The sequence below is a fragment of the Achroia grisella genome, unplaced genomic scaffold, assembly GCF_030625045.1.
Source record: "Achroia grisella isolate CSIRO2021 unplaced genomic scaffold, CSIRO_AGI_Agris_v1 utg2671, whole genome shotgun sequence".
In the NCBI taxonomy this organism is placed as follows: Eukaryota; Metazoa; Arthropoda; class Insecta; order Lepidoptera; family Pyralidae; genus Achroia; species Achroia grisella.
Window position 1 is genome coordinate 815,006 of NW_026712758.1, and position 24,155 is coordinate 839,160.

The 24,155-nt window shown below is 33.9% G+C and overlaps 3 protein-coding genes across 3 annotated transcripts in view; 1 reads left to right on the top strand and 2 right to left on the bottom strand.

Annotated features, from left to right (window-relative positions):
* LOC131842938 (uncharacterized) overlaps nucleotides 1-7,272 on the bottom strand; it is a 36,522-nt gene extending 29,250 nt beyond the window's left edge. The window contains exon 1 of the mRNA XM_059191511.1: nucleotides 6,316-7,272. Within this exon, the coding sequence (XP_059047494.1) occupies nucleotides 6,316-6,427 (112 nt within the window). The 5' untranslated portion in view covers nucleotides 6,428-7,272. The remainder of the gene's footprint in view (nucleotides 1-6,315) is intronic.
* A 108-nt stretch (nucleotides 7,273-7,380) lies between these two features.
* Nucleotides 7,381-11,032, bottom strand: LOC131842941 (NEDD8-conjugating enzyme Ubc12). The gene is made up of 4 exons (XM_059191514.1): nucleotides 10,821-11,032; nucleotides 10,382-10,515; nucleotides 8,951-9,118; nucleotides 7,381-7,592 (listed from the first exon to the last, which is right to left on the bottom strand). Exons 1-4 carry the CDS (start codon nucleotides 10,927-10,929, stop codon nucleotides 7,452-7,454), a joined length of 552 nt encoding a protein of 183 aa, XP_059047497.1. The 5' UTR covers nucleotides 10,930-11,032; the 3' UTR covers nucleotides 7,381-7,451.
* A 3,238-nt stretch (nucleotides 11,033-14,270) lies between these two features.
* Nucleotides 14,271-22,248, top strand: LOC131842943 (uncharacterized). Its single transcript, XM_059191515.1, has 7 exons — nucleotides 14,271-14,520; nucleotides 14,610-15,963; nucleotides 16,701-16,878; nucleotides 17,468-17,730; nucleotides 18,301-18,484; nucleotides 19,108-20,682; nucleotides 21,890-22,248. Exons 1-6 carry the CDS (start codon nucleotides 14,455-14,457, stop codon nucleotides 20,657-20,659), a joined length of 3,597 nt encoding a protein of 1,198 aa, XP_059047498.1. The 5' UTR covers nucleotides 14,271-14,454; the 3' UTR covers nucleotides 20,660-20,682; nucleotides 21,890-22,248.
* Nucleotides 22,249-24,155: the final 1,907 nt, after the last annotated feature.

Here is a 24,155-nt window from a genome sequence, read left to right on the forward strand (position 1 = left end):
TAATGTTTGTTGGTACATATGTTTTGAATTTTTTTTACTTTACTTATATACTTCCATGAACAAATCTTCAGTAAGTATAGAACAATATCTATGCGATTAGATGCGATGCGAACCTGAGCTCTATGTAAGAACACAGTCAATTTAGATTCCGGTCAACAACAGTTTACAACAAAGTATTTAGATAGATAAGTAATCACGGTTTTCCAACTAATGACGAACACGAAACATGTGCCAGGAAGTCAAGATTGTTCAGGATATCATGAACTGACTCACTTTTGGCGGAAAATAACTTCACAACGCAGTTGTACGTTCAGAGAGCCGTATCTTGAAATGAATCAGTGCAATGAACTTATAAATAAAAATGGAAACATATACATATGTATACCATACACATAGTTATTATCTATCTTTAAAATATTATCCGCATTTCTGTAAGGATAAAGAATCAATGTTCAATAATATAAGCAACTTGCGTCAGTATATGCCGCAATCATCAATTAATTATCATCATAGTTTACAATGTAGTCATAAATATAAGTACTATGTTCAAACTTTTCTATTTCTGATGAAGGTGCAACATATGCGGACAATAGCAATGCAAGAGGTACCCTATCTTCATCATCATATATTAGTAGGTATATACATGGCATGGTTTATTTATGGCCACAACTTATGGCCAATGACGTCTGTTTTTTTTATTGCACAGGGAACAAATGACTTTGCGGCTTACTTGATTGTAAGTGATTACCGCCGCCAATGAGTACCAGAAACGCAAAGGAATTTGAAAGTACGTTGCCGACCTGTTAAATTAAATCAAAATTAAAAAGTAATTCAGTTATTAAATACCTAGGACATGGGTATATCTTCTTTTCTGGAGCAAGTTGAACGAAAGGTGGGTATTAATTGAATGCTCATTGTTACATTACGCCTTAGGAATGCTGGTTCAGGCATGATAAGAAACTCTACTCTGTGCGATCTTTGAAACAATGAACACCCGTTCACATAGCCAAGAAAATACTGCAATCAAACTTATTTACGAATCGCGTCTGATCAACAGCTGTGAACGCTTCTTATTATTGAATGTAGGTATCAATTTTCACACAATCAAAAACATTTAATGATAAAAATGATGCCAAGTTTTTAGGCTGGTAGTAAAAACTTGAGATCGTAACGGAGCCGAGCTAGAATTTATTACCCCTCGGTACTCGTTTAGTGTTATGTTTAGTGGCTCCACGCGTTATTTCTTTCCATTTCATTAATTATACATTGGACCAATCACGAAACTGAATGCGGAAATACACAGACAATCTCCGCTAATTACACAATGACTATCAATATTCAAAGTATATCTACACATAACTATAAGTTTGTAACTTTGTGTGATATGTTTGTATTTAAAAAATTTAATAAACTAATGTTTTGGCTATTACTACAAAAAAATTCACTGCGCGACAAAAAAAATAATATTTTATCTTTTATGAAATATATATAGATATTACCTACCTATTACCTACCTAGTTATATAGGCACTTTTTGAAGTGTAACTAACAACGTATCCTATCTTTATCTCGTGACAATCATGTTACATAATAATGTAGGGCGTCAGCGAAACAATGAGTTCTTTACTCTATAATTTATTGATCGATTTCGTGAAAGTTATCCATAGATGTTATATGTTCACATGGTCACACTATTCCATAGGCCTTTCATTTATCTCTTTCAATGTTAGTTATTACACAAAACATTAGCACACATTAATATGGTTTCTTATAAATTAATGAAGCTGTAACAATGTGTCTACTCGTAATCAGTTTGAGGGGTAAATTTGACGTCTTCAGCTGTGCAATTTTAGCAGTTATTGCATTTATTAAAATCATAAACGATTGTACATATTTATCCCAGACAATATATTGTGGTACCTACATTTTTGTATGATTTGATCAATCTATTTCAGTAAATAAAAGAATTGTGGCAGGAATCTTAGGTAAAGGAGTAGTTTGTTCGATGAATGGATGATAATTGTGATATAATATAATATATCATATATGTGTAGATATTAATCAATTTTTACTCGTTCGTTTGTATGAATCCAATACACTTCTAGCATATTTATAGATGATTTTTAACCTCGTAAAAAAAGTTCGTAAGTCAGAGGGAGAAGAGAAAAAGCAGAACAAAAACAAAAATTGAAGCAATGGCTGCCAAGAGCGTGATGTTTTTCCAATACTATAGCGTGATGTTTTTTCAATACTTGGCATTTTATTGTCAAAATAAATATTTTAATAGGGGTACATCTTAAATGATGCTATAAGGAAAGTAGAATTTGGTATAGATTATGTATCATTTGATTCCGAACTACAATGGTTGCGATATGCATCTATCAATAATCTTCAGACACACTTCATCGGTTCATTGATGTCATTTTGTAATCAAACAAAGGTTTAAGTCATTGTTAACAAATAATAATTGCTTTTATCAGCAATTTCCTGTAAGTATTATTTTAACTATTGTAGTCATTATTGTACTCATAATAGGTACTAGCTCATAATATGCACCTAAATAAATGTAAACTGACTTCAAAATTAATTCGATTCTATTTTGTTATGTTTTATATTAATAATTTTGTTAAAATATTGAACATTTTTATTATTTATACTAATTCTTTTTCAAATAGCAAATAGTGAATTAATAAGCAAACTTTTAAGTAATAATTAGATATAAAATCTCTATCGCAATATTAGCTACTTTGTCAACTGGTAATTTCAAATAAGAAATAAATCATCTTGAAGAGTGTTTGGGTGGTTTCGTGTGGGCGACACCATCTATTACTGTCTTTCGTCCCACTAACACAGTTTCATATGTACCCAGGTATTAAATGTAAGTACGGAGATCATGTTACGATAAGACACATGGTAGACGATTTTAGAGTTTTGTATCGTCTAGGTATGACATAAAAGCGTTGCATTGGGTGAAATAGGTACAGGTACGTTTCTGTATTGAGAATAGGTTTAATAATGAAAAATATAATTGTTATTGTAAGCATAATTTATTATTAGAAAACCGACGTGATCAGTGATGTCATAAAGAAACGAATGTAAATGCAAGTAAGAACTGGTCTACCTTTGGAAGCTTTTGTAATAAATTACTGAATTTGAGTCAGAATTGGCCAAATAGCCATATAGAGACTTACAGTTTGCAGTTAACGCTTCCTTGTTTAGTACAAATGACTACTTAAATTCGTAGGTATTTAATGATATTCGAAAATGGTTAAACCTACCCACTCCATAATCATACCATATATTCACAGTAAACCTTGACGGGATATTAACAGGTATTATCAACTGTAGCAGTTGGTGTGATACAGGTGTCATCTCAAGTGCATAAACGGCTGATATGTTATAAAATATCTACTAGTAGGCAATTTTGAATTCAACATGATAGAGACATTTCTGCCGTCTCTCGGATTGATTGGTGAAAATAATTACAGGTGAAATTTATGCAGTATTTGTATGCTGTACAGCAAAAGCAGAAAGACGGGAACGTGAAGTTAAACAATGACAGTTACCTACGCTCCGCAACGCTTTGTAGTGTGATGAACCATGTCAGAGTCTTTAAAAGATAAAAGAAAGATTATTTATTTATAGAATTGTTAGTGACCATGCTTATTTACTATGCTAGAATACCGCCTTTGTCGTGTTTCTAAGGCAATTATCGTGCCCGTGGTAAATAGTATTTAGCACCGTCATTGTACACTGCTTTCCGAGTTTTTTTTTATTATGGTAACAATAACTATGGGAATGTAAAGAATAAACTGACCTAGCCTATATTGCGGATGGATAGTGGGATTCTACTGATCATTGTCACCATAGCCAAATTTATCATTGTGACGGTCATTTATCATCTATTATGTATAATATCATTTATCGTTGCTAACATCTTAAGTACTATTAAGATTGTGGGATGAGAATATCACGTTACCAAACATATTGTATACTAGCTGTTCCCGCGACTTCATCCGCGTGGAAATTAACTTTATTTTTCTAAAATAAAAGTACTTAGCCTAAGTTACTCTTTATTACATCCGCTACCTGCCAAAAAAAGTCCCGTCAAAATCGGTCCAGCCATTTCAGAGATTAGCCGGAACAAACAGACCGACAGACAGACCAAAATTAAAAAAAAATGTTATTTTGGTGTATGTACCGTATTTAGGTATATTCATATGCATGTAGTAAAAAACGGTTATTTCAATATTACAAACAGACATTCCAATTTTATTTATATGTATAGATATAGTGCCAAATGATATGCAGTTCTATTTATTTAATTTATATATATTTCTGAAACAAGGCACAAATTGGTTGGTTGGTTAGTAACCAATTCATATATTAATAGATAGAATGTACAATATATGTCATTTAGTCTAATAATATGTGTTCTAACATCCTATTTCTCGCAAGAAACTCTGCTGCTTATCGACAGAAATAAGCGAAACTAATATCTACAATGCAAGTAATATTGTTATTTCGACTCCACATGAGATCTCTTCAGGCATTTTTTCATGTGTTATGACCTTGCACAGATATAAAATTGTACATAGTATTGACTAATAATGATAGTATTTAATTTAATATGTTTTCTATTCGGAAATCAATGGAAAATTTATTTTCCATTGATTTCAGAATATTAGCTAACGGTTATGGTCATCATATCAACATATTTGATGAACATGACCGTGGTAACATTGATTCTATATCAACTACTACTAGAGGACTACGTAATGTTTCCAAACGATATAATTTGACTGTCATATTTTCATTATATTATATTATATCAATTGAAACACAGCTTAAAAAGGAAGCTGCATGGAGGTAGAAACATGCGAGATAGGCAGACAGACTCACGCAGCCAACATTGTACAAAGTTTACCGCGAATAAATACATATAAATTATAATAAGTATATATAAATATTTTAACATGGGCCTCTATTGTTAGTGTAATATGTGTGTGCATTGAAATATAACCTTGCGTTTGAAAAAATGTCGAACGTAAATAGTGAAATTTTTAGTTAATTTTATTCCAAACATGTGACAATATTACACTGCGTAATTTCCAATTTGTTTAAGTAAATAATCTGACTGATATCTTATCAACAGTACATTCTGCAAGATTAGTAGCGGTCTATTATTCTTGCGTGGTACTAATAAGTCGTAGGAAAAAATATTTAAAACCAGTAAAATTACAATTTATTTAAGTGAAATTATATCATACCGACATAGAGGCCTTAGAGTTTAATAAATACCTTAAAGGTATAACAATTGAAAATAACCATTAGTTAACTCAACTTGACAATAGATGGCGTAAATAAAACATATTAATCCTCTTGAAATGTAATTATCTAAATGTACACGTGAACAAAGACGCTGACACAGTGTTTTACTATCAGGTTTCGCTATAAAAACGTTTTGTGATTACGTAATAAAGCCTAATTACATGCCAAATAAAGAAATCAGAATTTAGCAACAGTATCTGATGATAGTATAATATTTGTATTCTGACCACCAGCTTTTTATCTAGATTAATGGTGGCAATAAACTTCCAGACGTTTACATTTGGTTGCATTGGACTACAATTCTACAAACCTTAATTCGAGATAGGCATTGCTATTACTCATCGTTTCACTGAACTCGCTCTGTTTATATTTAGTACGTAGCAACTTACTCATTACTTTCACCGAACATTCATTGTTTAACTGTAGTATTGATTAACGTTTTATGTTACAACGATAACTGGGTGGGTGAATCCTGATCTGTTGGGATCAAATGCACGGTCTTTGAACTTCTCAGTTCGCGATAGATGCCATGAATCGTGTTTGACAACAAACAAAGCATCGCTAGCACAGCTGCTCTTAGTCGTTGGCTTGTCGTGCAACTTTATTGAGTGAACTTAATAGGGGCTAACTCAGGTAAATTTTGTTTTTACATGAACAATTATTACCTATTATATTTACTGCAACAGGTAAAAGTATACTTAAGTCTTTATTGTATTGTCAGCTATTATTGTTTTAGTTGGTACCTAATATATTATACTAAAAACAATGTGTTAACTAACGGATCTTTATTTCGTTGAGCGAAGTACTCTTTGTAGTGTTCACAAAAGAGAAGATGAATGGAGTATACGAATAGATTGCCTTTGAGACTTCGTTCCTTCTGTTAGGGAGTAGCCATATGTATATAACATAAATTTATTAGTTATTAGTTGTATCGTCATTTAACGTGCATGCAAAGCACAGGTGTTTAATGAGGCGATTTGCTCACCTATATGCGCAAGGTCGATAATGGGTATCTCGCAGCGCGAGAGCAGCGTCTCCTCCTGTTGTGCAGCCATCGTAGTCGCCACCTGGTGCTGCTCTGGTTCCGACACGCTCATTCGGCTACCACGATTTGTTATCACTGACTCCCACAGTAATTAGCAATTAGCGATCGCGACACCGAAAGATAAGTAGAGGATAGGAAAACGAGAGATAAGCACTTAACAACACACTGTACGGTACAACCTAAACGTTAAAGTTTATTGAAGTTATGAATGGTCTTTTGATTACCCCTGGTATAAAAGCGTTCAGAACTCATTTGCATAACCTTATAGTTCCTGCTCGAGGCGTTCTGCGATCTGACGTAGCAGCAATAAGCTATGCTGACTTGACACATTAAAAATTGGTATCCGTTGCTCTCACAGTTAAGTATGTGGAAACGTTGCTCCCGCGTGTACGACCCGACGGCGTCGCGCGCCCCCCGTCCCTCACAGCTGGCGAGTTTCGAATGTCTCTGACGAATAAACTGGCTCACCGTGCGCGATGAGCGTTACCCTGGCGTCCGAAGTCGGCTCTCACTTGTATATCATCGCGTAGACTTTCGCAACCGAGTGGCGTGTCGAAATAGCTTTGACTGCCTTGACCACGTTTTGTGAAAGCGTACTGTCGACGAGTGCGCGAACCGTTCGGCGTCCGGAGTAACACTGGATCGTGCGGCGCTCAAGCAGCGATAGAGTGATCGCGGGCGCTTGCTTGCGGCTCACTTCGCGCCTGTCTCCCCTTGTGTTGCGTTATGTCTGCTATGGGGCTGTATAACCTTCGCACGCCATTCACTTAAATATACATACACGGATATGCGGTCACCTCGAACAACAGACACAAAGATGACGATCCGTTTGTATGCTTTACATTATTTCAACATATAGAAACGTTACTTACGCATATTTGTAGTAGCGCCACCTGTACCGAGCAGGCTATATTATGTAGACAAATAAGATAAGCGCCATCTATATTTTTTAGTATCTGCTATTACTATAAAATAGTTGATATAAGAATAAATTAATTAAACGGATTAAAGAATATATTGAGATTGTTTTATTTATATAGGGTTGGTAGCATTAATTTACAGTGTTATAAGGCGGATCACTTGAGACACCGTTCGAAGTACGAGGAGCCGACGTATCCGCCGCGCATCGCGCGCTGAACGTGCTGCTCAAATAATCGTCGGTTGCTTTGAAGTTCATCTGCCGCTTCTTTGTTTAGTGGATCTTCTGGATTTGGTTCCTGGAAAATATATATTCTAATTAATTTTCAATTTTATTGTCAGAAAAAATACATAGTTCACGTATGTGTAATGCTAAAAACGCGTAAATAAATATGGCGTAAATAAATACGACAACTACTATATTATGGAATATTTGACCTGTTATTGACATTTCAATGAGTCATTAATTACGATTGCTAATGGTAAAATTATTCGAGGAACATGACGTGAGCATGAACCCAATATCTCTTGTTCTAGCAGTTTTTGTTAAACTGTTATGAATTTTTTGCTGTTAAATTGAGGTCTGCGTTTCATTTTTGACAACAATATAATGTATGAACTGGCTTATAGTACAGACAGAATAAGCGGTATAGGCCTTGACGATTACAAAAGTACATCATTATGTTAAACCCATGTGTTCAGATCTCTAGGAAGTCTCTATAAATAAAGTTTTTTTATAAGGAATATAAATATGGAAAGACCCACCGCGCCACGGTAAACAGTGGCAGTGCACCAGAGGAGGATGACAGAATGACCATTCATGGTTCAGGTCAAGTTAATTAGCTCGTACTGGCTAATTTATCAGGAAATAATCGCTATAGTTTCCAGGAGGGAGACATTGATGCTGTATTGACATGGTAAATTGTTATGCAATGTGACCACTATTCCCATAATACTAATAACAGTTAATACTTCTACTCTAATTTATCTTTCCTTAACAATGGTATGTACAAAGTAAGTAAAGCCTCATTATTATCAGTTGTAACCATAACATCTTAACATTGTATACGTAGGAAAGCATTGTGGTTAAATTATTGTAAATATACCATGAGTAAGTAAACTTTATACACATGCTATTATTTTCCCCATGTACTTGTAACGAGCAGATAGTTCACCTGATGGTAAGTGGTAACCATCATATACATTAATGAATTGCTTTACAGACAACATATTATCATTTGACATCTGTTATGGCTTATAAAGTACTTCAAATTATAAAATTGAAGAGTTTATAAATAATGTTTTTGTAGAAAAAATACTACATCAAAATTCATAGCATTGACAATGTTATCTTATTGAAAAAAGATTGAGTGCCTAGCGGTTTCTATGTTGATTGTCACATGCCTGTCCATGTTGATGTGTATTTACATGGAACAAAATTTATTTGAAAGAGATACATGCAAGTTTCTTTTTATTTGTTCTTGTGATTAGTCTGTGTTCCGAATGAATGGTAGAATCATTCAAACACAGACTCATAACAAAAATAATAAGCAAGAAACTTGCATTTTGCTCTTTTAAATAAATAAAGGATTCAAGTGCTTATATTATATTTGTTTGAATAATGATTATTTCTATTCTGATGTTGGTTACTTCTTACCAAGAACAAATATTGTAGTCCATACACTATAGAATTTACTGTTAGCACAGGTTTCCAGTCTTCCCTGAGTATGTTGAGACACACATTGCCTTCCAAGTCTATGTTGGGATGATATACAGCTGTTTCACATTTAACTTTAGGTGGTTCATGAGGATAGTTTGGTCCTACCTATAAAACATTCAAAAAATTAAAAATTATTCATCTTATAGAATATACACATAACCTATACAAATCACTTATACACATTATTAATTAATATTTTTGATTTTATTTCTTCTTAAGTTTTACAAAATGTTATACATATATAGTATTAGAATAATATGTAGATAGAGGTTGAAAACGATTACTCATAGAATAAAGAACGGTTTTGCATCATTAGAAAAATGTGTTTTAAGCATTTATGATGAACATTTTAAATTCTGTTCTGTATAAGTACTAAATTATTATTAGTAAAAAGTTACTAAACAAAAACTTAAATATGCTATTAATGTTATTTTATTATTCTGTATATTTTATTCTGGGACTGTGGATGTACATCTTGCACTTTTTTCTCCATAATCTTAAAATGAGAAATTTTCAGTTTAAGATGATAGATAAAAAGTACAAGATTACTACTTAAGGGATCTTACTCGTAAGGTTAATTATGTCATTGACAAAGACCTCTATGTTCTCTGGAATCTCATAAAATAGAAATGTCAAACTGTCTCATGATTCATTAAAGCAAACTTAATAAATAGTTAACCATTTTGTAAGGTAGGTTAGTATGTACTTTATTATATTAAATAATATTATTATATTAAATACTTTTGGTAAAAACTACTATACAGATAACAAATGAGCCGATCGGATGCAAATTTTAAGAGGTTAACTTGGGTTTACTTTCTGTTTAGTCTCTTTTTGTAGGAACTAAGATACTATATAAATTAATTGGTGGTTTGTATTCACACACTTAAACTTAAAAATGTAAAGTAATAATAAAATTATTTAAAAGACAAGTTTCTTCTGTTCTTCTTGTGATGAGACAGTCTCGGTAGATTAAAAAAATGTAATGACTATTCAAAAGTGCTTCAATGTAAGTTTATTTGAATAAATGATTTTCTATTCTATTCTATATAATAACTATACTAAAAACTAAGATTCCTACATAATTATGTATCTATATGTATGAATTTCTGTGTCTGCTGCTTTTCACAATTATTACATCACAGCTGAATGGATCTTAAATTTTACATAAAGATATATTGAATAATGAGGATGCACATAGTGTCCCAGGGTTGTATGTCTCTAAAATGCAGACAAAGTCACTAGAAATAGATAGTCAACAATGTCAATATTTTGTTATCTACATTAGATAGAGTATTAGAGTAATTTCCACAATTACTATTGTTAATGCTAAAATATTTTTCTCATTACTATGTATTATAAACTGACCTTAAAACTAAATATAAATCTGCCTCCCCTATAAAAACCTTCATCAGGGCATATGATTAATTTGAAATTAAGTAGGTCATCTGGGTCTGGGAATTCTGTGTTACATGTTTTGGGCAGGTTTAATTCATTCAAGTCTGAAACAACAATTATTAATACATATTTATAATAAGTTTTTACAGACAATATTGCATCTTAGAATAGATAAGAAAGTATATTTTACAGACGTTTTTTAGGAAGTTACAAAATGCAAATTCGAAAGCCTTTACTTCCTAATTATCAGTTGGAGTTTGGACATTAATAAAATTACATATATACAAAACGTAAAACAGCAAATTTGATTGGAATTGTTAAATATATTTTTGTGATCTAAGAAGTAGATATGATTTCTATGACAATTAATAAGGGTCTATTATTACATTAATTTGTGTATGTTAATCACCTTTTGTAATCCGCAGTTGTGCCGCCGATGCTTTCTTTTGTGAACCGCCTGCCCTTGCAGACCCTTCTTCATCTTTTTTTTGTTGCTTTAAAGAAAACAGTTTGATCATTGTCCTAATCTAATCGATAAATAGAAATTAGAAATGAATTCACGATTTATTTTGACACTTTAATTTCGTACATAACAACAGCTTCAGATAGCATGACAGCCATGACGTGACATGACAATAATGACATTACAGATCAGACAATTTTTGAGAAAATAGAAATATTATTCTATGGTAAATACCATCTGTACTGTAGTGATGTATTTTTTTGCAGTTTTCCAGTCAAGTCAAAATTTAGCATTTTCTTCTTGAGCCCATTTACTTTAATACTTGTTGTTATTTCCGGTTTTTAAACAACATGGCTACTTATGAACAGTGACTCGGACAAAAAAGGCATATACTAAACACAATTCTTTTTAATACAATAGCATCATCATCATTATTACATATACTTTATGTTATACATAAAGTCGCTGTCTTTGTCTGTCCCTATATATGCTTAAATCTTTAAAAATACGCAACGGATTTTGAAGCGGTTTTTTTGAATAGGTAGAGTGATTCTAGAGAAAGTTTTATATATATATAATCATGTCATCATTATAACTAAACATAGTTACTTTTTTAATCAATAATAAAATGACTAATTTTATTTGTTTTATTTATCGCTGTCTCTGATTCTGTCCCTATATATTCTTAAATCATACAAACTTTGGCAAAAATGAAGTTGTAATATTCACATAAGACAACAATCTATATAGACCACCACCAAAAATTTTAAGCTATGTTTTTTGTATTGACATATTGTTACCATTTATAGATTTTTTTTTGCAAATAGTGTTTTATACAACTATTACATCTTTTTTGTTTTGGCAGTTTGTAGTCGGACTCTGGTAGATTATTACAAGACCTTAGGTAATTTTCATACCATGAATTGCTACTATTATTACTATTAGGGCAAAACCACTTCATTTTATTGCTTAAGCTTTTATTAGCAAGCATTTGTTAATGGCTTCTTTTTGTTTTGTAAATGTTTTATATATATAATGAGATGGGGGCGTATGTACACGTCCGGGCGAAGGCGAGCAATGGTATTGTTCTGGTACGCCCTAGTAACTAAACAAAATGAGACCTCTTTTGTCTTTTCTGTTTTCGTCTTTGTCTTTTCTTCTTCGTCTCTTTTCTGTAACTCTGTTTTCTTTTCTTTTTTTCTTCTTTGCCTACTGACAAGAGTTAAGCCGGACAGTTAACTGGCTTCAAACCGTAAATGTTTTTTTGTATTAACACATTGTTACCATTTATAGAGCGTGTTTTTTCCGGCCGCAAGGGCACCAACCTTTGGGCACCAGCCGCACCCAAAGTGTAAATAGTGTTTTATACAATATAATATAAAATATATATAATATATAAAATAATACTATTACATCACGGCTTTTTGTTGGAGACGCCGAAACACGGCCAGTTTGTCGGACGACGGTTCGGATGTGTCGGCGAAGAAACCGGCGGCGCGCCCGGTATTCCGTCGGCCATCGCAGGAGGAGGAGTTGCGCCACGCAGAAGACCTAGGGAAGCAGGTTGATGTGGATTATCGCCGATCCGGTACCTGAAAAGTGTCATCCGGGAGATAAAGGACGCTGTTGCCTCGATCCGTCGGGCTTAATTTCCTAGGTCAGCAACGGCGGAATTGAATTGCTTTGACCTGAAAGAAATTATTCCGCGTCTCGCCCAAATGGATAAGGAGATGGCCGGCGGAATCAAGAAAAAGGGTTAACACCTGGGCCGGATCCGACATTTTACGTCAAGGACAACGTGGAGCTACGACAGAAAGCTTTGTATGCGGAAGGCACAACGGAGTGCTTCCCAGAACTCCGCGGAGCCGAGTCCTGCACCCGCACCGCCGATCCCGGAAAAGATAGAGGTGACGTCATGCGACCCACCGGTGCTCCCGACACCGAGTGACGACATGGAAGGTCGCATAGTTTTGATTTAAATGTTAACTCAAGAAAGACGTTGTGCAGTCGCCGCCCAAAACTCCAGCAGCTCATGTAGGTCCCAGCAACCGTCGACAAGTACAGCAGAGGAGGGGTGGTCGATGGTCGTACGGCGGGGCAAGAAGGGCTCTGCGGCGACAAAAAGTCAGAAGGCGCCGGCTGCTCAGGCGGCCCCCACACAGGCGAAACAAGAATCGGCCAAGCCGAAGAAAAGAAGGCTGCGCCCCCCCCCGCTCATCGGCGATTGTACTTACAATTCAGCCGGAAGCCGAAAAGGGGGGGATGACATATAGTTCGGTGCTCCGCGAGGCGAAAGATAAGATTTCCCTCGCGGAGCTCAGGATAACCGAGCTAAAGTTCAAGCCGGCCATCACCGGAGCGCGCATCCTTGAGGTGCCAGGCGACTCCGGTGAGAAAGCAGACTTGCTGGCCGACAAGCTGGCCTCTGTCCTGCCAGAAGTTAAATAAATATTAGTGGCAATCTTATTCCTCCTTGTGGGTGCGCTGCCCTTACTCGTCGAAGGGTCAAAATTTGGACGATTAGACCCGAACTGCGGTGCTAACTGCGGCGGCATGTGCTTCCGCTGCGGACAGGCCGGTCATAAGGCCGTGTCGTGCGTCGCGCCGAAGCCGCATTGTCGGTACTGCGCGGCGGCTGGTCGTGACGCCGACCACCGGATAGGCAGCGGAAAGCAATGCCGCGCTCCGAAGGCCCATGCACCCACGCCGGCCGGCGGAAGTGGAGGGGAGAGGATGGACACGTAGGGTCCATCTAATCCAACTTGGGCCACAGAGCGGCGGATGGGTAGGATATTCAGGTTTTTTTGCAATACGGACTGATGAAAAAAAAAAAAAAAAAAAGGTAATATGAGATGACTGTGTTCGACGGTTGCAATTTTAATGCGTATTGTGTAATAAAATTGTGCATTTTCTGCATACCCACACACACACACACATATATATATATATATTGCTTATTCACACTCACACACACACATATATATATTGTTTATTTTAGCATTGTAATAATGTCAGTAATATTAATAGTATTTTGTCAATAATCGATTATTTTCATTCAATTTCAATTTTTTGATATTTCACTTCATGGGGATATTTTTGAGTTTTTTAGTATCACTAACTTTTGTATATTTGATCATTAAGAAAAGATCGGATGATCAAGTATTAGATAATTGATTCTTTAGAATGTTATATAAATAGACCTTAGAAAAGTTAAAAATGCATATAGAAATGCATAGAGTTACAAGCAATTTAGAGATGTTTACAAACACGTCAGCGGCGTTCAGTGGTATCATATACGTTTGCCGATTTTCACTTTTAGCAGAAATACAAAGTTTAAGTTGGCAATACTGACTGCTGTTTCCGATTTTCACCGTCATTAACTTTATGCGTCCATTGTGTTTGATATATTTTCATATTGTTTCTCTTTTACTTATGTCAAACGGAGTCAGTCTTTATAATATATGTATCCCATTTTTATTAAATAAATATCAATAACTCTGTTAATACTTATATGAAGTGTAATGATTAATACTTTCAAAACTAATATTTACTAGTGAATTTGGTGAAAGGGGAATTCGAAATGGCTAGTGAGGATGTAATAGAATTAGGGTCTTCAGACGATGAAGCCGAACCCGCTCCAAAGAAAGTAAGTATAACAATTTGTAATATGGCATGTGAATTATTATATATGTACATATATTTCACATTGTTTCACTGTTAATTCGTTTATTTCAGATCAAACCCAGGCTAAACGCTATGGTACACATACCTACGAAACTGCATGGAGTAACAATAAAACCGGCAACGTCTAAAACATGTACCATTAAGAAATCACCAAGAGAACTTGTTACAATGACGAAAGTCCGAAAAAATAATGCAATATGTAACCCATTTTCTAATAGAGAGAAAGTAAATGGAAACCCACAACAAAAGGCATCAATGAAACCTAATATCAAGACACAAAGACCTATTCTTTTGCCTTCTAAAACGGCTATTAATCCTGTCAATTTATTTAAGAAAATTAATAATTGTTCACAAGTTATAGTCAATAAAATTCCTATGTTAAAAAATCCTATTAAAATACATAGCCCTCAGTCATTAAATAATTTACCACCAAGTATTACAGTTAAAAGAACAACAGGTCCCCTTAAACGGCCAGGGGTTTCTCAGATTCTAAATGTTTCTGGAAAAAAACTTAAACCAAATCATACTGTTCGAAACTCTAAGCAAGTTCTGACTGTGGAGCTTGATGATGAGGATTCACCAGTTGCATCCACTGCGAGTCCTTTGTGGTACTTGAGGCCTGAGCAACAAGTCACTGTACCTCTAGAAGAAGAGAATAACAGAGAACCGGAACCAAATAAATTAATAGAAATAACTATTGAGGATAGTCCTGTAAAGCCACCAACAACAAAACAAATGCAAATAGTTGAAAATCAAATTGAAGTTACTATAGAAGATAGTCCTGTTAAAGTTGTAGAGCAAACCAAAAACTCTTGTGGCCATAGTGATAAGGAAGAGACTTTGACTGAAGACAAGGTACCCCACAGTAAGAAAAAATTGGAGTACCCAAAAGAATCTAAAGAGAATAATATCATTGAGATAGAAATTGAACCTGTGACAACAGTGGTGAAAGAAACTAATGTGGCAAAAAATGTTGTAATTTGTGATATTGTTGAAATAGAGGAATCACCTGTTAAAGAAGTGCAACAATACACAAGCACGCCAAAGAAAGATCATACAAAACTACAGGTAGAATTTTCTGCATCAAACATGCAAGACAAAATTGATAAGGAAAACATTAGTTTTCATCCTGTCTATCAACAGTTTATTGACTTGTGTTTCCAATTAGAAAACTCTGAAGATATGAAAAAAATTGTAGAGAAAAAGGTTAAAACATACTATAAACAAGTTTCAAAAGATTACACAGAGTCAGAAGATTTTATTGAAATGGTATCAAGTAAAATAAATGCAATGAAGGCTGGACCTGAGAAAATGTATTTATACATAAAAGATATAGTTGATGAACTCAATATGCAACGGAAAATGGCAAAATCACAAGTGTCTACTAGTGCAAATAATGTGCCAGGTAAGATTTTTTAATAATAGATTAGAAATTTATTATCTATCATTACATTATAACTCTTTACTATCAGGAAGATTAAATTTATTTTTGATAGTAATATATTGCATCTATATTTACATTTTTTCATTAATAATTATGAAATAACTATTTCAGTATTACTGAAAACGGAAGGGGCTGAAATTGGAGGTAAACATAAACAATAGTAGTAATTTTTTTGAACTAATTCTGAATTAAGTTACTTTGAAAGTATGTAGATTTTGTCCTCTGATTTTGTGATGGGTGATAAAGTTTAGGTTAAACAGCTAGCAACTGGAATTTAGAAAAACAGTATGGTCATGGTCACCTATGTATATAAATTGTATTGTGACACCACTATCTCACCTATGCTTTGTCATTTCCAAGCCCTAAGGATACACCTTAGGGCTTAGAAATGACAAAGCACCTTCTTATGCTATAATTTCATCCCATTAACTAACTGTATGATGTAACATAATTAACTGTAACTTGAGAATTAATTGTATATGTATACTACAAAATTTGACTTTTATGATTTCTTTGTTTAAAAATTTTTATATCTCTGGGACTTATTAAGTTTTAATAGCATTATTATAGAACCTCATTGAGTAACAGAATAAGAATTCCTTAAATCTGTTGAATATTGTGTGTAAGGTTGAAGTGCAAATACAAAATGCAATTTTATTTCAAATAACTAAACTAACTAAATGTTTCAACTGTTTCAGAGACTGTAGTGGATAATTTCTTATATGGTGAACACAGTGAGTTTGATTCAAACCGTCAAAGACAAATCCGTAAATTGGAGAAGACACTTAAGAAATTGCATAGAGCAATTCAGAAACTAGAGGAGCAGGAAGTCGATTTTGATGATGAAGAAGATTCTGTATATTTACTTACTGAAAGGTATCAATCATTAAATTCTATGATGTTTTGTGTATGTTTAGTAGTTCTAAAAATAGCTTGAAGGCTATTTTTTATGCCCTAGCTATTTAGGATGACCCTATCTAGAAATAATCTAAATAAAAAAACATTTGCAAGCCACTTTAAATATTTTGGCCACTTAAGTGTAAATTTGGTGATATATGGTCATGACAAATTATTATTTTATTTATAATGTTTTGTATGAATGAAATAAAATTTTGTTGTAATATTCTGGACAGTTAGTGAGAAAGTAATTTCACTTTTTTATAATAGTTGATTCACTTTATACTACTATATATCAATTTCAAGTTATTTTGGCAGTGATACTAAGTACATATTATATAACAGGCAATATTAAGTATGCATATGCTATTCACTATATGGAAATGTGTGTCAGTTTGATGATACTCAGAATTTAAGGAAATTATATGCACATTATGTATGTGTATTCATATAAAAAAGTATTTATGTATTTATATCAGTTATATAATACCTAAAACATAAGCTATGCTTAGCTTCAGACTAGATGGTGCTGCGGAATTGTCCTCAGATATTATTATTATTATTTCAGATACAAAGAGAGAATGGTCAGGGTTCATGCAAAATTTTGTCAGTTGACAAATACAAAGATGCCATCAGAACCGCGTGTTCAGATAGATGCACGGCCTGGGCGTCCATCAGGTCCCGCCAAACGTTTAGAGAAGTGGATAAATAAAAAGGTTCCAATTGGCACACCATTGCCTTTCCCAGATTTTCATGATGTTCTCCGATGCGTGAGAGAGGCAAATGAGAGTGATAACCTCGGGTGGAATGAAGCAGATATTATGGAAGAAGGTGAGAATTACTATATGTTTTAATTTGTATGGTCGCAGTTTTCGCCTGTTAGTCTCAGTTCTTATTCCTGATAAACCACAAAATAGATATTAATATGGTTTTTAGTATCATGTGGTACACATGATTAAGATTCATGTTGTTCATGAACAACTAGCAATTAGTGTAACACCACCAATGATAGGGTGGTGGGACTGGTTGAAGGAATAGTCTACTGTTATTAATTGGAAGTAAATGTAATATTTGTTTTTATGGGTGTTAATTGAATGGTGCACCTGCCTGCGCTGCGCTAATGGTATACGCGGGCGGGGCACCAGTGGAGGATAATGAGAGGACAATGAGGTCAGATCAGGTAACCCATTGTGAAGAAACCATCAGGTATTAACCACAGTGGTTTCAAAGGGGTACCTCATGGAGGTCGACCTGACATAGTTAGCATTGGAGCTATTAGTTCTCAGTAACCTCAATATTAGATTTGTCCATAATATGCACAACATATTGAAATATATGTTCATAAGATGTACACTGTTTTAAATACTGTAATATATAGTGATTATTACAATAATGTTTCAGCTCGTGAATTGTTCACAAGATGTGGTAAGAAACTACAGAGACGTAGGCAAGAAAATGAATGGAGATTAGCAGCTTCCAGGCTTTCATTAGATATAGATCCAGCTGAAAAAGATGAAGATTTAAAGGTTAAGTTAACACATAATCGTCAGTTGGCTACTAAAAAAGAGACTGAAGTTTTCAATAAGTGAGTACCATAAAAGTTTTAATATAAGTATCCAGTTTGCATATAATCGAAGTATTGAAGTATTACCCAAGTGGCTAATATAAAATTTTATATACAGAGGAGGCTAGTTTAATGATAATATAAACCCATGCAGGGCTTCTGGTCTATAAATTGTATTATTTATATATTTTTTTTTTATACAAAAACGTTTTATAATCTTGTTGCTGCCCTTTCTCTAGTAAAACAGTGAGATATGTGGAAAATACTGCTTATCACTCTCCATTATAAAAAGGGCACCAACCAAAAACTACTGCGTAGAATTAATTGGGATTTTTCACACACAAGCCTTGCTATATGAGCTCTCAAACCATATAAAAGTTATATGGCTTAAGTGTGAAGTAGGGTGCAATACAATTAAATCCTCTGAATCTGAAAATCAAAAAAAGTGTGGTGTATAGTAATGTAATGAATATAAATAATTTCTAAAAGTGTTAATTTTAGGCGGTTATATGTTTTACTGTATATTCTGAGAAATTTCCAATTTTTTTGTATTGATTATAATTCTTGGCCTGTCTATGTATACCTTCCAACTTTATTTGTTAGGCAACAAAAGTGTGGTGTATAGTAATGAATATAATTTTCAGGTTTGCAGACAAGCAAAATCTATTGAAATTAGAACCAGAAGAAATTGGAGACAAAGAAGCAGATGAGTCACCAGTTGAGAGTGAAGATGAGGAAGGTGAACCAGCTGATGAAGCATTGTTAGAGAATACAAATAGAAGAAAAGAAAGATTGAAAAGATTAATTCAAGAAAAATCCAAAAAGAATTGTGAAAATCATCAAGAAAAAAACCCAGAAACTTCTATGACTGCAATTAAAGATAAAGAAAATGCACCAACTGCATTTCCTAACTCCGACACTGAAAAATCAAAAGATTTGGTGAGTACAAATCAAAATAGTGTAAATGAAGAATTAAAAGCAAATGATGATACTAACAAAATACTTACTTCTACTGTGCCAGATAATAATGAATCCAAAGTGTCGGTTGATCAAAAGTCGTATAGTGATTATGAAAATGCGTCGGATTCTGATATAGATGAGTTACATCTCTTACAGAAGTTACACTCTGAAAATGAGGTGAACTCTTCAAGTGTGGAATCTAGTGGTTCTGATAGTCCAATTGCTATTTCTGATACATTGGAAGACAGCGATATAATAGACGATAGTGATGTAATTAGCATTGAAGATTCAAGTTATTCTGAATCAGAAATTAATAAAACTGCTGAAACCAGTACTATAAATTCAGAAATGAGAAATACTGTAAACGAAATGACTGTACAAACTACATCAGTTTGTAATGATGAAAAGAATGAACTGGTTACTGGCACAGATAAGAATAAACTTTCTACTAACAATGACGAATATATTGAGTCTATTGAAGATATTCTCCTTGCATCAACAGATGATGAAGCCAATATGAATAAAGAAGAAAATTTAGAAAACAACCATTGCGTTAATTTGAAGGATGACCAATTGTCAATCGGCGATACAGTAATTGAAGGAATAGATAAGGACAAAGTTACCTTTAAAGGCCAAAATCACCTGAATATTATCACTGAGGAGAATGGTAAATCTAAGCAAGTCTCTGATGAAATACATTGTTCCATGCAGTTTAAAGAAGGTATTGTTTCTAATAGAAATTGTGATGAAAATAAATTACCTACTATTGAAAAAACTGTGCAGCGTTTAGATCAAGCTGACCACAATTCATCCGAAGATTCGGATGATCCTACAAAAGCAATTACAGAAACAATACTTGAAAAAACAGAAAAAATATTAATTGATCAAGCAAATGTGGCTGAAAAATTAAATAATAGCAACAATATAGCAAAAACAACTGAGTCTAATGCTCCTAGTAAACTTGATTTGGGAATTGTTAATAATGTGAAAGGAGATGAACAGAATGCTGTTGAAATTAGCTTTGAGACAAATATATCTAATAGTGGAGAATGTAAATCTGTTGATATAAATATTTCAAAAGAAGGTTTTACAAAAATACTGTATGCAAAGGAAACTATCGATAAATTGAAGAGTAGTACTGAAACATCTGAGTTGTTGACAAGTAATCTAGTAAACCAACAAGATTTGAATAAAGCAGAAACTAGTGAACATACTGAAGTAGACGGCCATAGTTAAATGTTCTAGAATGGAAATAATGGGTAGGTATAATAGTATTTAATTTTCATTACACAATGATATCTATGATAAATATGTTTTCATTACTTGATTGGTTTTTATTAATTGTGTACAGGGAAAATCGTTTAGTTTGTAATTGTTGAAATTACTTATAATTACGGTTTTATTTTTTGAAAGCCATGTAACTTATTGCGTAAACATAGGAGCAAATATACTTGTAATTGTTCCTATTAAGTAAATTTTCTTTGTATTGTATTAAAGTTACGAGCAATAATTATCGAGTATTAGTGCATCATGACAATTAATATTATTTATACAGGCAGGCATACGACAGGTAAGGATAGGTTATTGAATTCATGTATTTCCTGATAAAAAAATCCAAACGTAAAATGTCTACATTTTGAGAATTTTTTATTATCTACATCTAGTCCACAATTGCTATTTCGAGTCAATAATTTCAGATTAGGGTTAGATGTAGTAAGAAAAGATGTTTCACGGATAGCTAAAACTGTGATATACCTACATGGGTGGGTGGGTACATAATAGTAACACAAAGACTATTGTGATTACAGCAAAATTGTTTTATTTAAATAATTTAATACAATGTTTTATTTTTTTTAGATGATACATTTCTCTTTTATTCCACTTATCACTCTTATCTCCAGTTCTGTGTTCTGTGTTTTAACCCGCTGATCTGTAATCAGCGGGTTAAAACCTTAATATAAATTAAATAACAGTAACACTATAATTGCTGAGAAATAACCCCTTCGTCGAGTGTTGTATATGCGTTTTTTATGATGGGTTCAACTCGAAAGGTTATTTAAAACCCACAATAAAAATAGATAAGCGATATTTCTATTTGCGATATTATAACTGAATAGTACCCGAAAATTGTGATTATTTCATAATTGCAAGATTATTTTAAAAATAAAATAGGGTTACTTTGTTTTTAAAAGTAACCCTACTTTGTTTCAAATCTCCAAAAATAGACAGAAATTTGAAATAATAATTCATATTACCAGTTTCACTAATTTTACTTATAATTATGTAATGATCACAAACGGTATTTTATATATGCACAGTATCTCCCTGCATATATAAAATACAGGTTATTTCGTTGATTTTTAACACGTTTTCTTCATAAATCTTTAGGATATATCAGAATTTAGAAATTAATCTTGTGCAGTACTGCTTTTATGTATAATAATTAAATTGAACACGTTTTCTCAGTCACTTTATGTGCCTGCGCGGTGCGTGGGACTTGGAATGCCCTGTACAGTATGACACAATTACTGCGTGGCAGAAATGAAGCGCAAGATCGATTACATTGCGTCTGTCGAGTTACTATCTGGAATGAATATACCGGACGAAGTACTGATAAATATATGTATGTTCTGTATATAGACTATAAATATAATGTATCAATTAATATTGGAGAAGTTGATTGGAATGAAGATAACAGAAGCCAAAGCTAAAGCTGAGACGGTATGGAATATATATTGTATAAATTAACTGCATTTAAAATAACGTGATTATATAACAAAGGAATAATAATTAGTGTGTTAAAGTTATTATTTTAAAATTGTATTCATGACATGTATATGATTACATAATGCATATAAAGTAATACTATCACATTTTTTTTATAAAAGTAAGAGTTAATAAATACTATGGAAGGTATATATTTTTTTAATTGCATCGTTATAATACCACAGACTACAATATTTTACTTTGTAAAAGTGCGAAATAAAATTCAATCTTTCTTCCTTTACATTTCACTGACTTGTACAAAAAGAAAACCCCTTTTGCTGTGGCTCCTCAATTCCAAAACACGTCCGTTACCATCTCTAAGAGTATTGGAATTCTCGGTGTCAACATCTCTAGTACTGTTGAGTTCCGCAGTCACCTGGAAGAAAAGATAAAGCTGGCGTCCAAGAAGCTCGGTGTTCTCAATAGAGCGAGGCGGTACTTCATAATAAACTGCCAGAATCTGCATTAAATCTGACAGAGAGGCAATTCAAATCTTATATTAAACAATTTTTATGTAAGAAAGCCTATTACAGGATAGACGAATTCATAGATGACAACATATCAAGTAAATAATTAGTTTATTAGCATACAACGTTAAAATTTCATTTTCTTATTGCTTTCTTGATTTAATTGATTGATTTTAGAAATATGAAAGCGTAGCGGTTTTTGTATTGATTGCCGCATGCATTCTTATGTAAAATGTGAATACTATAACTATCAGATGGCAATTGTAAGTAGCTTTGACGTGGTCTAGTGTTTTGAGTAGTCATGCTCACTAAAATGTCCAGACTTGTGGCGGCGTGATGGGCCGGGTCATTGGGCTCCCTAAAAGATGGTCGAGCGCAGTGATGGCTGGTTCATCCGTCATACACTCTAATCACTATGACTGATTTCCTCTTATTAATTGTTTAACCAGTTGGTTATATATTCAATATTTTTTCTATTTGAGTATTTAATTGAATTAGTGCTAATTGGTGGTTTGTATTCACACACTTAAACTTAAAAATGTAAAGTAATAATAAAATTATTTAAAAGAGCAACACGCAAGTTTCTTGCTCGTTCTTCTTGTGATGAGACAGCTTTCCGAACGAGCGGTAGATTAAAAAAATGTAATGACTATTCAAAAGTGCTTCAATGTAAGTTTATTTGAATAAATGATTTTCTATTCTATCTGTTCTGTTCTGTTCTGTTCTATTCTATTCAATGCGGACCAGAGACTTCTCTTATATAAGTCACAGGTTCGGCTGCACTGGGAGTACTGCTCTCATCTTTGGGCGGGAGCACCTGGATACCAGCTCGGTCCTATTGATTCGGTTCAGAGACGTGCTATGATAATTGTCGATCCCAATCTCTCTGGCGGTATCGAGCCACTTAGCTTGAGGCGAGACTTCGCTTCGCTTTGTGTGTTCTACCGATTATACAACGGACTGTGTTCTGAGGAATTGTTCGACATGATGCCGATAGCCACTTTTTACCACCACACCGCTCGCCATCGACAGGAAATTCATCCCCACACGCTGGAACCTAAGTGGTCCCGAACAGTGCGGTTTCAGAGGAGTTTCCCGCGTACACTTAGATTGTGGAATGAACTTCCTGCCGAGGTTTTCCCACGAGACTACAGCATGGGATTTTTCAAGAAGGGTATATTAAGGTTTCTTAAGGGTCGGCAACGCGCACGTGATACTCCTGGTGTTTCAGACGTTCATAGGCTACTGTAACAATTTACCATCAGATGGGCCGTGCCTGATTGCCACCGTCATAGTATAAAAAAAAATATTTTGCAACATATATGTTGGGCAGACACCCCAGCGGGAGTACATGTCATTAGTTCATTACCATTGACAGATTTGAATACAATGACGCCGTAGGCTCGCCTCGCGTTAGTGCATGTGATTCTAACTTATAATAAAACAGGTAAATATCTATAAACAGTGAGAGGAAGCAAGTATAATTTCTGGTAGGTGAT

Excerpts from the sequence above, each read along its gene's own strand:
- LOC131842941 (XM_059191514.1), bottom strand. The coding sequence starts at position 10,929 with ATGATCAAACTGTTTTCTTTAAAGCAACAAAAAAAAGATGAAGAAGGG. Across the intron at positions 10,516-10,820 it reads ACAACTGCGGATTACAAAAG|ACTTGAATGAATTAAACCTG; the intron begins GTGATTAACATA and ends TTGTTGTTTCAG. Across the intron at positions 9,119-10,381 it reads GATTTATATTTAGTTTTAAG|GTAGGACCAAACTATCCTCA; the intron begins GTCAGTTTATAA and ends AATGTTTTATAG.
- LOC131842943 (XM_059191515.1), top strand. The coding sequence starts at position 14,455 with ATGGCTAGTGAGGATGTAATAGAATTAGGGTCTTCAGACGATGAAGCC. Across the intron at positions 14,521-14,609 it reads CCGAACCCGCTCCAAAGAAA|ATCAAACCCAGGCTAAACGC; the intron begins GTAAGTATAACA and ends CGTTTATTTCAG. Across the intron at positions 17,731-18,300 it reads AGCAGATATTATGGAAGAAG|CTCGTGAATTGTTCACAAGA; the intron begins GTGAGAATTACT and ends ATAATGTTTCAG.